General features: G+C 40.2%; 1 protein-coding gene across 1 annotated transcript; it reads right to left on the bottom strand.

Moving 5' to 3' along the window:
* Nucleotides 1-301: 301 nt before the first annotated feature.
* On the bottom strand, nucleotides 302-13,919 carry sft2d1 (SFT2 domain containing 1). Its single transcript, XM_030070843.1, has 8 exons — nucleotides 13,696-13,919; nucleotides 12,779-12,865; nucleotides 11,541-11,623; nucleotides 7,761-7,842; nucleotides 7,259-7,294; nucleotides 7,114-7,172; nucleotides 3,741-3,770; nucleotides 302-974 (listed from the first exon to the last, which is right to left on the bottom strand). Exons 1-8 carry the CDS (start codon nucleotides 13,759-13,761, stop codon nucleotides 935-937), a joined length of 483 nt encoding a protein of 160 aa, XP_029926703.1. The 5' UTR covers nucleotides 13,762-13,919; the 3' UTR covers nucleotides 302-934.
* Nucleotides 13,920-16,808: the final 2,889 nt, after the last annotated feature.

Here is a 16,808-nt window from a genome sequence, read left to right as displayed (position 1 = left end):
TCAGAGAAGCAGAATGAAATAGGTCATTGCTACATCTGACAAGCAATTACATTAGAAAAGAAAACTAATTTTGAGGTACTGCGATGAGCTAAGGGGTAGGGTTGGGGTGGGGGGTCAGGTATATTCACATGTGGAAGAGCTTTAAGTCTAGACAGCAGCTCTGTGGCTCTTTGTCTCGTGGCTCTCTGGCTGAGGACGTCCCAAGAGCTCTGGGTATCACTCGCCCCTGTGTATTGTGCATGAAGCAGTGCCTCTATCGCCTCAGGGAAGTCAATTATCTATGAAAGATGGAGAGTACAACATCTGAGAAGCTCTTTACACACGACTGCATTGAACAAATGGAAGACAGAGACAATGTGTTTTAATAATACCAGTTCATCCAAATGTGCTTGTATGTAAGAAGCTAGGAGAACACAGCTTAGAAACCAGAGAAGGTAAAAAAAATGCAATACAATACAATCTCACACTGTTAAAGATGTAAAGATATGGTTGGTCAAAATGCTGATAAATCTTTTCATGTAACCTTTAACACAGTTTAAAAAAAAATACAGTAAAGCACTTGTATTGTTTTACAGGCACTGCATAGTAAAGTTCAAAGTAATTTCCCTGCACTTATGTGGTATAAAACGCTCAAGAAAATTTGGAAATATTTTTAAATATACAAAGCAGAAAAAGCACTCATCTCTCTCACACCAAAAGCAATAAACTGAGGATTTTGCTGCAACATGATTTTACCTGCAGAGTTTTATCTAGGGTTAATGACAAAAGTGAGGATTCACAGTATGAAACAACATCACTGCTAAGAATTTAGAGATATAGTGTATAAATTTTATGATTTAGCATATAAACAATATATTTAAGTATTTTACAGAGCAACTGTGCTTGCAGTTTGCATATTAGGACCGGTCGTCACATGAAATTGTGCACAGGGATCCTAACTCACACAGGTAGTGAAGCACTTCATCACAGCATCCCTGTAAAGGAAAAATGGACAATATGAGTACCAGCTTGCATAACAAACAAAATAATTACTCATTTTACAACCGGAAAAGGAGTGACAGAAATGTCAGGCGGGGGGGTTTGTGTTGAGGAATGAGTAAAGGGACTTCACAGCAAATTCTCTGTCTGTCATGCATACAAAATTGAAGATGACAAAAAAATGCACTTCCGTCCTTTGTTACAAAGGTTTGGGTGGGGCTCGTCATGAATAAGTGAGCGTGTTTTGGCGGGGAAGCGCCACATGTTCAGAGTGATGGGGGCTCCCTCTCTCTCTCCAGGTACTGCATATTGAGGGATGATGCAATCCAAGCGATCACCAAGGCAACAACAGAGCATCGCCTCTTCTGTTCCCCTCACACCGTTCCTCTTGCCATCAGCGTGTTGCTATGCAGACTTTGCCTGCCACTGTCAAATTTCAGTGGAGGAGGTGTGAAACCAGTCAAGGTTAAAAGGAGAAGGGAGCTGGGGGGGATCATAACCAGACGGAGGAGGAGGTGGGGTTGCACTGACTGGTGACTCGCTCCTTCCACTGCTCCGATTCGACCCTCCAATGCATACAGAGAACATTCAACATGAGCGTCCTCATTTGCTACCATCTATATAGCCTCCGGTTTGCTTTTTATACCCTCACTAGAGGCTCGCTGCTATTTTTGCTTCTAAGAATACGGCATGAATAAATGATACGTTTCTGAGACTTCCCCCATTTCTGATGAAACATCCGAGTAACAGTTGACCTGATGCACTGTGGAAAATGCACATGCAGCAGGTTTTACCATGTCTGCAGGCTGAGGGTTTATAAATAGAGGCGACAAGGTAAAATACATTAAAGGATCAAGTCCGCCAGCCATGTGGTGTTGTGGCGAGGCAGATATCACAGTTTGTGTGACTGACCACGGACAGGGATGGCGTGAGGCTGCGGAGCTAATGATTTAAAATGTGGTAGCCAGAGGGATGGAGCGCTGTGATCAAAATACGCAGCTCTCCCTCTAATAACAGGGTGAACAATAGAGAGCTAAATAATCCAATCCTAACAAAATGAAAAATGGATTAAAGCAAGAGGCTTAAGGGGAGAAAAAATGTTGACAAAACTACAACAAATGGAAATAACAAAGGAAAAAAATACAAATACCCAAATACCACCCAAGAAGCAACGTTTCAACAGTCAGCCTGACAAAGAACTGCAAAATTTACATTTCTACACAGAAATTTTGTTTTTGGAAGGCTGGCACAGGCACAGTCTTTGTCTCGCCTTTCTATTATTGTTAGCATTTGGGTTGGGGGAGGGGGGAGTGAGGGGTGGTTGTAGGAGGTCCCTCAGCTGTCAGGATGGATTATAGGGTCTCCCAAACAGACAAGGCACTTATTGGGGGGAGGTGGGAGCAGTGCATCTCTCATCAAATGCGAGATAACACTGTTCACAGCTGGACTGGCAAAACAACATCACCCTCCTTGCTTGGCTTTGGTTTAGGGAGGATGGGGTGCGCCATATGGCTCAATCTGAGAACTGAACACCTGAGAATTGAGGGCGGCTGAGTGTGTCTGATCTGTTTCAGCCTCTGAAGGAATTTCAAATCCTAACTGTTAATGTCTTCGAGCTTTCAAAGCAATTAAGCTCAAATTTGCAATCCTCTTAAATTTTTCTACATGACAAGTGAGGGCAAATAAACTCAGCAACAGAGATTTTAACCCCATCGCTTATGTGGAACAGCTTTACTGGGTCTAGATCTTATCAAAATTTTGTTGTCGGGTGATTCAATCCCATTGAGCTCAATTCAAGCTCATCAGAAGTAATTTAAGAGCTAAATCTATTTTGGAAATTCTGACCACAACAGCATTATTTCACAAAAAAACAAAAACAAAAACAAAAAAAAAAAACAACCAACCAACCAACCAAATAAAATAAAATACAATAAGATAACATAAAAAACAGAGTTCTCTTTTAACATGGGTAAAGTAAATAGACTGAGTGGGTTTAAACATAGCGGGGTGTGAAACAACAAGCTGCCATTTGGATGACAGTGGGTGTTTGGAGGGATTACAGCCATATGGTGGAGGCAAACAGCAGGATGTTTAGAGGTAAATAAAAACATGTTTTCACTCAGGGGTCGCCTCATTGTTGTCCCTACACAGTCTCTTAACTTGTGTGTATGTGTATGTGTATGTGTGTGTATGTGTGTGTGGCAGTACGGTGCCATTTCTGGACAGAGAGATTATAGGAATAAAAATGACCTGATGTGGTACCTCAGACCCGCTTTCACAATGTCCTTGTGTTGTTCAGCGTCTGACTTGCCAGAAGTGGCTCGAGTCAAAAGTACGTCATGTCCTGCCTCTAATGGACTAACTTAATTCACTGCTGCAGTAGCCATTATATAAATTCCTGTCACATCTGTCCTTCATCTAGCCTCCATGACTTCTACAGCAGCCAGCACAGCCTAGTCTTGTTCAAATAAAAGTACATTTAGATGTTGTTGACTAATGTGCTGTCAGCCAGACCCCTCTTCAGACTTCCTCAATAGTGCAAAGAAAACCCATTCTAAATATCAAAACCAATTTCTTTCAAGGGCCAAAACAGTGCTGCACTGATAAATTTTGTGCACACAAAGGAAATATTTTGCAACACACAGTTGTACACCTTTAATAAGGTACATGAAGATATTCTCCAAAATCATACTCATAACAGGCACATATTATTAGACTACTACATACAAATGTTACTTCAACATATAATGCTGTTGTCTTACCTGGCAAAGGGAATGTAAGAGATGCTATACCTGTAAGAGATCAAAACAAAACAAAACAGCAGGGTCAGGAAGGTGTCAGATACTGTCTGAGGAAGACACAGATGACCTGGGAGAAAATATTCAACATATAATCTGACAAAAGATGTGCTTGTGCTCGCTAAAAGCAGCATATTTCCAGTGCTTTTTATTATGTTGTTTGTGTGCTATTTGTTAGATTTGAATTCAAAATCCACACATCAAAATGTATAAACTGTTTAGAAAATGTTTCTTTAAAAAATGAAATAAAATGTAACACTCTGAGCAATTAGTTATCAGAATGAAGAATAGAAAGCATTGCTCTTTTTCCTCCAACTACTGCAGCAACATCCGTGCTTGAGGCACACTAAATCTCTGCTGATCAATACAAAGTGACTTTGTGGTGGCTTTAAATATCAAAAGCACCGCCAACATCACAAAGCAATCTGCATCTACAGCTGACAGGAGTTAATACGAAACACCTGAGATGAGGCTTATAGCCACTATTTTTAGAAATGCTATTTATTTCCACATCCCCGAGTTCTTGAACAGTAAAACAGCTTTATGACAAAACCTTCATGGCCAATACATCAAAACCACTGGCAATCAGGCCTGGTAGGAAAAAAAAACACAATGTCAAAAAGGAAAAAGTAATTTATTGTGCTATTAAAAAAGGGAATAAATTTCTACCCCACTTCCATAAATCTAGTAACAAATTGTTATTCAAACATAACCTGAGGATGTATTTGTTTTGCACATCTAACTACAGCCAGTGTAGTTAGTAATATGTGCTCATGTTTCAATAATTACCAAATCTCATCTTGTATATCTTGCTGTACAGATGTCTAACTAATTTGTTTTTAGTTTTTGTTACTTTCAAGATTTTCTAGAAATGTGTTAGTATTGATATTTCTGTTGTTGCTCATTATGAGTGTACTTTAATGCCAATTTCTCGAAAACTGTACTTTTACCTTCAGGAAGACTAGCTGATTGCTATGAGATTAGCATATCGGGATCTTTACAGTAAACAAATAATGGATAGAAGGATCTTTGATATATAATGACAAATGCTACATCAATCACAGATGATCACAACAAAAATTCAAGATAGACTGGTAGCTAAACACAATGTACCAATACAAAATGCAGCACCTTGTAGTGCAAAGAATGATTACAGCTGCCATGTAGCCAACAAAACCACTGATGAAATAACTAAATTATTTAAAATATGTGAGGAATCTCGTGCACCAGATGAATGATTAACTCCAGGATCATCCTGGTTAGACTGTAATTACCATTTCATTTGACCACCACTTAGCAGAACCTGCCCTGCTGATGTGAGGTTATGCAGGGCTGAAATAATTAGCACAAAACCTTGGTAACATGTGTTAACAAGGATTAGAAAAGTTTCAACCACAGCTGGCTGATTTAATAATCACGTATTGTTCTTTTTTTGGGATGAATTTTATCACAGTATGTAATTTGAAATAATCTCATCATCACAAGTGAAAGAATGGTTACTGTTTTGTTATCCTTCTTTAACTCATCTGTGCTCCAAGAAAGATTTTCTGAAAAGTTGCAAATGCATAAATCAGACACTCTTAGGAAGTGGAGTAAGCAGAACGGTTAGTCCATTTCAAAACAGGCAGGAAGTGTCTGACTATATTGAGTCAGTGTCAACCAGTAGTACCTCAGTGTTATGTGATAAATTCTTCAGTCTGGACAACTAAGCCCCAGGAGTAGACTTTGTCCAGCTCTGTGTGTGGGTCAAACACACACATGTCTGAGTGCTTGTGTAGGAGTGCACAATGTCCTCAGCCTGTTAAGAATGAGCTTGTGGTGTGCAAGTTGTGGTTGCCAAGGTGATGCCTCTGAGACGGACCAAAGCACAAGCAGAACGGAAGTGAATGTACTCATGTAGGTGTGATAGCAGCACAGACATGAGGCTGACAAAATCTTGCTCGGTGACGTGGGTGTGCGCTGCACAGAGACCATCCATTCCCTTCCCCGAGTTGCTGGGGGTACTTGTTCCCATGCACACCCACACACACAGAAACTCTTTCTTTGTCACTGCTCTGCAAATATGCTCACATTAACGAACACACAAGAACTGACATGCCGATACACATTAGTGACAAGACTTTGTACTCACTGTTGTGCTGCCATCCAACCCCACTGACCTTAAAACTGTCAAACTATAAGCCGCCGTGCCTCACTGTCATCTGAATTGCTTTCTGTATCAGCTCTGTCATATTATCTGCAGGTCTCAGAAAGCCAATTTCAGTACTTTTACGATTTGTTTCATTCTACCTGGAACTGAATTTCAGGCCAATATAAAGATTGATATCAGTTAATAAAGCTGGACAAACCTATCTCCAATTTAACACAACTTTACGTTCTGAAACTTTAAGTAGGCAACATCAGCAAATGAACTTTTAACGGACATTAGGTCATGATGCACTTAGTATAGCAGATACGAAACAAAACAAAAAATGTTTTGTAAAGGCTTTTAATAACTTAAATTTTAAAACTTGACTTAAAAACTTGACATTGACTTTTGAAGGACCCGTATAGTCCATGTAGTCTGGCTGAAGTTCACTTGCGATCTCAATAATAGTCCTTGTTTCCAGAGATAGCTGACAATGACATGATCCTGGGTGTACACACAGGCTCAAACACCTATCTGTCCCGACTTGCCAGGACAAAGAAAAAGGATGTCAGCCAGAAGAAATAGGTCCACACTGATCCTGGCGCTACAGCTTCCTCTGCTAATCCAAAAATACACTGAACTAGCAGGAAGCCTGGCAACCAGCCATGCAGTCTCATCACAACACCACTGACTGAACAGGTATGTTAAGCAGATGTCACTGACCGCACAGGGAAACCAGGCCAAATGTTAATCTAGTCAAATTTCTAGTATGACTGGATGGGTATTTCCTGTTGTCAACACTCGGCAGTAATCACATGATATGTTTTGGATGAGCAAACACATTCAACTTTCACAGTCAAACGAATAAAAAACTCAACAATTACTCTTAAAGTTATGTTGTTGGAAAATAACTTAACAACTTGAATGAAATAGAAGGAAGTAAGCAGCTCCCATGTGGCTGAATGAGCACTGTGACAGTGAAGTTTAACCATTTACAGGATTTGTCCCGGCACGTGTCGAGAGCAGCAAGGCAGCTTAACACATCACCAACCTGCTCAACTCAGCTCACTGACATGTAATGCAAGCCGAAGCTGCTGGACCAAAGTTCCCCGTCATGCAAGTGTGTCTTAACCTGAATGACTGATAAAGGAACTACTTCCTCTTGGCACCACAGTGGAGAGACAGCCGAGACTGCTGGGAGGCACTTACCATGTCATTGCCAAGAACTGCAGGATACAGAAGATGATGGCCAGTCCCTTTTTATGCCACTGTACAATTAAAAACACAAACTGGTTATATTCAAATTTTTGAAAACAGAACTTAACTCACTTCAGTCTATGGATAGCCTACTTACCCAAAACACTGCACAAAGTGTCAAGACAAGGCAGAGCTGCAGGAGGAGGAAAGGAAAAGTGAATATATTGTGAGCTAAGTTCACAGAATAACATAAAATGTATACAGTATTAATAGTTTTTGCAATCTATGAACTGTTTTCCTTTTACACTAACCCACTAAATCACCACACAGATTAAAAAGATGAATTGTGCCATCTTGTTCAGTCACATAAGAGACTTTATCTTCTGAATCCCTTTAAGACAACATGATAAAGAGTTTCAGATCTGTAACTTGATTGATTGAACATGATTTTTAATACAAAATAAATAGTTCCAGACACATTGTTCCCTCAATCACAGGTGAAAGTAGATACAAAATGTATTGTTGCCTCATCTTAAAGCTTGCATAGAAAGTGGATGGTGTCTATGCTATGGCTAAAACATGAAGAAGCATGCAGTTTAGTGTATGGGTTATCTGAGAGCTAGAAGTAATTAAAAAAAATATATATATATTGTGTTTACCAGCATAACAATGGTCGCTATCAGTCTTGTTGGCTCGAACATGCGTTTCAACTGTTTTAATGGTCCCATTAGGAAACAGGTGCTTTAGATGAGACAAAAAGAAACAGGTAAATTACACAATGAAGGAAAACCAAAGGGAGGACATACAGTATGGACAGTTAAAGAAGGGGGATCAAGTTATAAGAAGCTTAATATCAGGCTTCTCCTTGAGCCCAATAAGGGACAAGGTACTAAAGGAATACATCCACACAGTCTCACGATGGAGTATACTTATCTCTTGTGTCCTGCACCTGATCCCAAAACTAGGTTTGATGTGCACAACAAAACCCCTTTCTAAGTTACACATTAAAACATGGATAACTGTGGTCCTTAACAAAGTAATCCACGAGATTCGTTTATAGTTTGGCAACATCTTTAATGCTCAGAGATCACTTTCTGATTAAACAGTGTGGTTAGTGCTGTGTTGTCTCTTTCCTTGGATGGTCTGTTGATGAAGTTTGAGTCTCTGTAGGCGGTGCCATTTTCTTTATCTGTAAAACCACCATGACTTTCACTGCACATACTAAATGCACAGTTCCTCTTCTATTCATCCCAAACAAACTCTTGTATCTTGTTGTGTATTAATTCAAGTGAGTCAAGGCAGAGATAACTGGAGCTCTTGGACATGTTGCCTGTTTCCTGTAAAATAAAGATTTGAATCCAAGGTCTTAAGGACACCTTGGTCCATCAAGAATAGATTCCAGATGGATGTAAAAAGACCATACTGTTGTTTTTGCGTGTTTTAGCCAATTTATTACACTGCATGCTTACATTACTAACTACTATATTACAAATGATAAAATGCGTAATTGTATATTATGTGCATAAACTGACTTTGCCTTGGTGGTGTTCAGAACAGTCTGCCAACACATACACTTCCTCCCAAAGAGGCATACACATATTTCTGGTCACGAAAACCAAATTTCCTGTGGGTTACCTCTTATACAAGGAGTTGCCATGTTAACATTTCATGTCCCACACCATGATGACACATTTAAAACCACCTACATCCTCCAGGATCCATTCCTATCACAAACTCCTAGGTGGAGGAGATGCATGTATGACGTCAGTGAATGAGACAAGACAAAGGCTTCCCCCTGGTATCCGAGCAGGCAGCGCTGGACTCAGCTGAGCTGAGTGGGAAGAGGGACTGTGTGGAGCGTCACAGCTGTTACATGACAGTTGTCTGTGTTGACGCAAGCTCTTTCTGCTGGTCTGCACACGAGAGCTGGACGCCGGTTATCAACTGCTCAGTGTGAAAGAGACACTGATGCTATCCACTCCCACACGGCTGTCGCTGAGAGATTTTGCTATGAGCTTTTTTCATCACTGTGCCCGTCACTGACGTTCACATGGAGGAAATGGATGAACACGGTTATGTCCCCCGACGCTTTATGCCAACTATACCATTATCCACACTGAGTGAATCATTACATGTTTTTCAAAAATGTATAAGAACAATTCCATAGAACAACTGTGGTCTTGCGTTAGCCTGTCTGACTGACGTTAACTGTAATTTGACAAGACGTATGTAATTTGCATCACAGTGGTCTAGCAAATTATTATCATTACTACAATTATGCAGAGTATCTGGCTGTGAATCCATCTTTGCTTCAACATTTATGAGGACAGCAGGCCAAAGTTTGATTACGTCTGAATTTTTCCAGTTACAGTACAAAGAACTCTTCAGTGGACTTTACTGGTAAAAATTAAACAACTCAAGTAATTTAATTGAAGGGAATTCAACATTTAAACCATAACAATTGATCAATTATTGAGAGAAGCCAACTTAGTGACAGAAAATATACCGTATTTCACCAATTAATCGCCCGGCCGCAAATAGCCGCCAGGTTCTTATAAACGCCTGGGGTCTGCACACATTTTGCGTATTAAACGCCCACCTGAATAACCGCCGGGGCGATTATTTGCATTATATTGAGGTAACCCAAAATAAGGCTGTTCACCTTATTTTTGTAGAAGTAAACAGTTAGCCGCACAATAACAGTGCGGCACTTCCGTTTTCTGTCAAAATAAGAGCGCTAGCTAACATCAGAACAAAAGGGTGTTCCGTAATATTAAATCGACCAACTGAAAATATGTTGGACAGTAGCTGTCATCACGATAATGACCTGGTGCAAAAATAAATAAAGGCCTGCAGCGAATAGCCGCCTGGTTCTTTTAAACACCCGGGGTCCAAGTCGATTTTGCATATTAAACACCCGGGCGATTAATTGGTGAAATACAGTATGTTAATTTATTTCAACATGCTACCCTGACACTGGAAATATATTTTAATCATATTCGTTCTTATTTAGGATGGCGCCTGCCACTGACGTTGACAGCATGATGAAACCAATGATGTTATTTTAATGCTTCCACCTCACAGTCATGCAAAAGAGGAAACATTGAGTGATTTTAAATATGACACTCTCACATTTTGGCTCAGTCACCTGGGCTATGAAAGCAGAAAGTGACCTATTTTCCCGTACTTGGACCGAAAAACATGTCAACTGATATCTTTCCCATTTTGAAAAGAAAAACCTTGTCAGTGGTTGAAGCCATGACATGTGATAGTTTCCAACATCTATGTCGTATTGTATTATCCATACTCCGGATTATCTTGACTGATTTAATCTAGATCATATCAAACTGTAGCAAGCCGCTGATATATTGTGGTACTGCCTATATGAGGGCATTGTAATAACATTCAAAGGTTTAGTGCCAAATCACAAGGGTATTATTCAAGTAACTGGCAGTGCAGATTGTTCTCCTTTACTATGGAGGAATTTGAGCTACAAGTTACTGTACTTCAGAATATTCTCCTGAAAACTTGATCTTTAGAACAGATACAAATAATTTGAACACAAGCAAATCATCAAAAGAACTTAGCAAAACAACAACAACAACAACAGCAACAACAACAACAACAACAAAAAGAAAAGGCCCGCCTTAGTCTTTATGTGCTGACTGCTGTTTAGTTAGTCATTACCCACTGACACTAAAGTACACTCCACAATCAAACCGAACCAGGAGCAGCCAGTGTGTGTCATCGCACAGAAAAATACAAAGACAATGTTGCGTGGTTCCTAAAGCAATGTGCTCCAAAGCCAGACCAACAGGCAATCAGTGCAAAGAGGGGAAATTATAGGTATGACTTCTTAATGTGGCTTAAGTCTTCATTATTATCCTTGTAGCAGAGTTCAGAACAAAGCAGGGCTACGCCATGATAACAAGGTGTTACAGTCATCAAGCCATGATGACATAAAAGTGTGTGTGAGTCTCTCAGTGTCACTGAAAGATAAAACTGATCTAATATTTGCAATATTTCTGAACAATATTTCTGTCTGAACAAGCTTTTTATTTGGTTTGATGTAAATATGAAACTAAGCTCATATGTTGATGGAGTTTGTCTAGAGATGTGTGGAGGGCCAAAAAATATATTTAAGATAGGTCTGGTATTTGGTGAAAACGCTCTGCAATATCAAACCCTTGACATAATCTTTACAATCATATAATATCCCAAATGTATAAGATTAAAGCTCAAAACTGACAGCCAAGTAGTGATATGAGTTGCTGTGTGCTGTGTGTTACTATATGCATATGTTTCTGTATACAGTTCATTGTAATGATACCTCCATCTATTTTATTTGCTGCGGTTATGGCTGTGTGCCACATTGCGGAGGAAAGTGTTGCACAGTGATATTAAGACGACAGACTTCAGCTGGACTGTGAGAGCCTTACCTGGCGAGTGCTGCGATGTTCCCTAGCGTGTAGAAGACAGCAAAGAGCTTGAGTCCATTGGGAAGAAACAGTAGTGCTGTACCCTGGTTAAACAGCAAAAAGTCTCTGTCAGCTCCACAAAATAATGTAACTACACATTAACTGAGGAGTTATAGATTGTAGAAAATGGCTAATATAAGCAACTAGCCAAGGTAATGCTGGAAAGGAACTTTGATAACACTGCATGCTTACATTTTTTTTTTTTTAATCCTTTCATAGGCTATCATATTAATCCTATAGATCAAAGGCTATAATGAAAGAAATGGGCTCCCCCTAGTGCCAGAGCACCATAAAGCTTTAATTTTCCAACATTTTCTGGACAACAATGAAATGAATGTTCACTATTAAAATTTCCTTGGGTGTGACAGACTGCTGACACAGTTATCATGATGAATAATACTAGGTGTGAAGAAGAGCGTGCTTTTCGCTGCACAGGCCCAAACAACAGAGTCTGGTGGCATTTCAGACTCTGCCAGTAAATTATCAGCATGCTGCGGCTTCAGGGTGTTATCAGCGAGCGTTGTCTGTGGCAAGCCCTGCTGTCACTTTAACTGCAATGTGTCAAACTGAAGCTGTAACCATTTCGGCTCATATTCGACATCAAATGGCTTGAGTCTGTTAATTAGGTTATTATGACACGTATTAGCCAACCAGCTGGACAATCACTGTAATCTGCAAGTACAACAGAGGTCGAGGAGTTTGTTTTGACAACACTGGCACAGCACCATGTTGACAACATACACAAAACATGGCACAAGCCAGACTGAGGGGTAAACTAGGGCTCATCAATTAACTGAAATGATATCGAATTTGTAATCATGTGCAATATCCAAATTGCAGGAGCTGCAAATTTTTTGGATAAATGCAAAAAGAGTGACAAAACACTGCTGTAAACAAAGTATTATGGTGCTCAGAGAAATGCCCTGGCCCATAAATTGCATTTTCCAGATGCAGGAAAACAAGCTTGTTTGTACAGGCCCCAACAAGAATCACAGTCCCATCAATTTATTTATTTTTTTGTGAAAATGAAAATGGTCATTTTTACTACAATTGTGGATCATATGGCTAATGCTACTGCAATAGCTGTAAAAATTCAGTGCAAAATGCCTTGTTTTTACCATATCGTTAAGCCCTGAGTGTAAAAAGAGAGAGAGAGAGAGAGAGAGAGAGAGAGAGAGAGAGAGAGAGAGAAAACTCACCATAATTGAACACAGGATGCCTCCAGCAAAACATATCACAAACCATTTGACCCTGGTACTGTAGCTGAGAGTGGAGGCATCAAGGATCTGGTGAGAACAATAAGAGGATGTCACAAGACCAGCGTAATGACCCACAAAAGACCCGCAGGCGACCTCCTGATAACTTAAACATGTTTGCCAGTCCCAACTGAATAACATTAAACCATTATCTCAACACGCACACACACACGCGCGCGCACGCGCGCACGCACACACACACACACACACACACACACACACACACACACACACACACACACACACAGAGCTGTAGATTAATCCATGTCCTGTAAATGCTCAGAACAATGCTGATTTTAATGGAAAGCAATCAAGAGCACTGTACAAGAGGAAAGGCATTCCCCGGGCCAAGGACTGTCATAGTGGAGACACTTTCAAGCTTTGCGCTGTAACTTTACAGGTTACACTTGATCAATGTGAGCTAATCAAACACTGTAGACACAAATGAGGTCCAAGTTTAACACCTTACCTCGTTTGCTGCTCCTTAGGGAACGCGTGTAAAAACAAATTGGCAATACACACAGAAAATACAGTCCATTAAGTGACAAAAGAATGAGCTAAGTTAGGGCGAAAAGACATTGTAAGCGACTCTGCGGTGGTTAAAATATGCAATATGCAAAACGAGTTGGCCAGCTGACAGCTTGCTAACTTTGACAACTAGCTCAGCGTCAACATTTCTGTGAACAGCTAACCTAAATAATACATCATAGCCTTAGTATATAGCTCCCAAATGTGGCTAAATAAAACTTACAAAGACACCAGTGGTATTTTTTGGCCATAATGCTATCGAAAGAAGCTAGTTAGCCTGGTATCCACTGACAGCTCGTTAGCGTTAGCATAGCACCGCTGTCATCAACTACCTGTGCAGTGAGACCCAGCTCTTCATTTTCCTCCTGACCGCTGAGCACACGACGAAGCTTGTCCATCGCTGAGAGCCAGTCGGCAAATGTCCTTTGCTACTACCGTCCGAAATCCCGTGAAAAACCCTACTCTACTTCTACTGTTTATCTACTGCGACTTTGCTTGCATTGGCGAAGTTGACTTCCTAACTTCCGGACTGATGTTCCTGAGAGCGACATTTTTTCCCTAGGATGGCGAAGTCATAGCGCGCCTTGACTTACATTCATTCTCTACAGCGCTCTCCCTAATTTCATGTTACCATTTTCTTCCTCAACCTCAAGCTTAACCGTAACCTTAGCCGCAAGATTAACTTTAACCGTAACTGTATCTAATAAGCCACAATGGCTAGTCAGATGACTTCGCTGTCCTGGGAAAGAATATTGTCCCTGCTACCTTCACCGCTGCCGGAAATATGAATTTTACGAAACTAAAAGTGCTGATCTTTTGATTTCGTAATGTCCACATTACGGTCTGTACAAGAATCAGCTAGCAAAGTGTGAGGACGGGAAGTAAAAATTTGCTGCGATATCCGAGTAGTCGAGATATGGAGGATATCGCATTAAATTAGTGCTGGGAATATAACCCCTGGTCAAGGATGTCAGTGCGGCCACAACGGGAAAAAATATATATATATATTATTTAGAGGATGTTTTTAGCACGTTGCACCTTTTGCCCTGCAGTTAAAGGACAGATGTATCGACTGCTGATGTATACCACTATTCTGGAATAAGTGAGTAAATAAAACATCAGTTATATGCCCCTGCAGTTTCTCCTTCTCGTTGTGTTGCATAAAGCAGCCCTTAAAGAAAAAAAAACTATCTGTTGTTACGAGGAAATTTAGTAAAGTCATCTCTGACCAAAAGCACTTGAATGCGCCACGGATAGTAAAGCGGACGTCGCGGGGCACCTGAAGGCATCATCAGCTGGCTCGTCCCACTGAAATACTGAAGGTGCGTTTGTTTTCTCCTGGTGCCGTGAAGTCAGGGCGGCGCTGTCTCAGTAACACGGTGTTCACAAACCTGGTTCCTCTGGAGGTCACTTCAAGTTGCTTTACAACAGTAAAATAAAAGAAGAAAGACAGGGAAAAAGAAAAATACGTGGAAGTGTGCGTGCTTCTGAAGGGGGTTGTGGTGTAAATATTTTAGAGGTTGTGTTTTATGCGTCAAGTCCACAAACCGGCCTGATGGCACAGCTATATTTGTTGTATGTCCTGCTTTGTCGCCACCCTGTGGAGCTGTAAAATCGGAGCAGGCAATATGTATTATTAGTGTTTAAGCTTTGGAATCTATCTATCTATCTATCTATCTATCTATCTATCTATCTATCTATCTATCTATCTATCTATCTATCTATCTATCTATCTATCAGTCCATCTGCTTGTTTATTAGTAAAAATGTTATTAGGAAAAGGTCTAGGGAGTCTTACTGTTTTAGTTGAGTAAAATTATTTGGAGCAAAATTACCAAACTGATGATCAATGATTTGCAGCCAGTGTATATCAGCTGGATGCATAATGGACTCTGCATAATGGGATCTATGTTGATAGGAATGTGGACTGCGTCACTGTCAGTCATATTTTGGTGCATTTGCATTAGCATGCTGTCAGTGGAGTGTGTTTTTGGCTCCTGTGCACTGCTCTGGTGCAGAGAAACTGTCAGATTACATGACTCTGGTTCAACATGCAGTCCCTGTGGAGCGATTCCGCCAAAATACTTCACCATCTCTGTTGCCATATACCTCACACTGGGTGACTTCAGCGCCGGGTTTCCTCCCAGTTAGTTTCCCCCCCAAGGACAAGAACAAGAGAGTTTATCCAAGAGACACCCACTGGTACATTGGCCATGCAACTACAGGAATTGTGTTCAGGCAAAGATTTTTGGCTGGTTTGCCAAATCCTTAGCCTGGACACAGACACTCCACAGCCAAAATCTCACTGAGATGGACTGAGATGAAAGATGCTCCATTTTGGATTTGGCAGAGTGCATCATTTGACTCTGCATACAGTATACATCTCCATTACATGTGTGTATATGGTATCTATTTTATTATTAGCTTATATTACAGTGAGCTTCCTGACATGACATTTGTTTACTAGTTTCACTATTTTTTTTTTTCTTAAAATCAGCATAATATAATTCAAAGCAACTGAACCACAAGAGACAATATGGCACTTTTATTGGTGCTTTCCCACCCTTTTTTATTTCTTTATTTTTAGGTAACATGTTTGAGTATGCAGTGGATCCATCATTTTGGCACTTTATTTATTGTTATTTGTCCCACTGTGTTTCAACATGTGCCATCTATCTGGCATGTTATCAGTTTACTGAAAATAAAAACAAAAATAATGACCATATTGTTACCTGAAGCTTTTGTTAAACCTGTGTGCGTAAACCAAGAAACGTTTTCTCTTCTCACGTTTGTGGATATTGGCCTCTGGCACGACTTCTGCTGTAAGATTTTTTGAACCAAGGCCATATAACTTTGCTTTGTCTTTATCTACGACATAACCGGCGCCAAATGAGACACAGTTATGGGAGTCTTTTGACTTTGGGTCATACTGTTCCTCCTGAGGGACAGAGCAATTGACTAGGCTTTTTATGTGTATGCCAGCACAAATCTTTATTTTAATTACAGCCTTAAATACTATGTAATAGGCTTTGCCAGTCATTTCAGACTTTAAAGATGGTAAACATGATCAAACAGTAGGAGAAGGTGGTGCTGAACAAATGAAAGATAAAGAAAGTATTTGGTGTTTCTTGTTATCGGCTAAATTTGAAAGTCATAAGTGCTGTTACCTTCGACATGGAAAGCTTTCTCTGGATTTGGGAACATAACCGAGTCTCTCCAAACATAAACAAGTATATCATTTAAGCCACAGGGGCATTAGGATTGAACTAGTCTGTTCACAATTCATGGGAGGATGGATTTGTGGATGCATATTGATAGAATGACTGTCTAAGCTTTTACCTCTGCATATTACAGAGATATAATCCTTTCTGAATCAGAAAATGATGCAGTGCAGTGTACACCTTCACTTTCCTGGATCCTGCAGTCACCTTCTCTGCCTTGTCACT

The sequence above is a fragment of the Myripristis murdjan genome, chromosome 15 (assembly GCF_902150065.1).
Source record: "Myripristis murdjan chromosome 15, fMyrMur1.1, whole genome shotgun sequence".
NCBI classification, from domain to species: domain Eukaryota; kingdom Metazoa; phylum Chordata; class Actinopteri; order Holocentriformes; family Holocentridae; genus Myripristis; species Myripristis murdjan.
The sequence above is the reverse complement of the archived record's forward strand: the minus strand, read 5'-3'. Positions and strand labels throughout refer to the sequence as shown.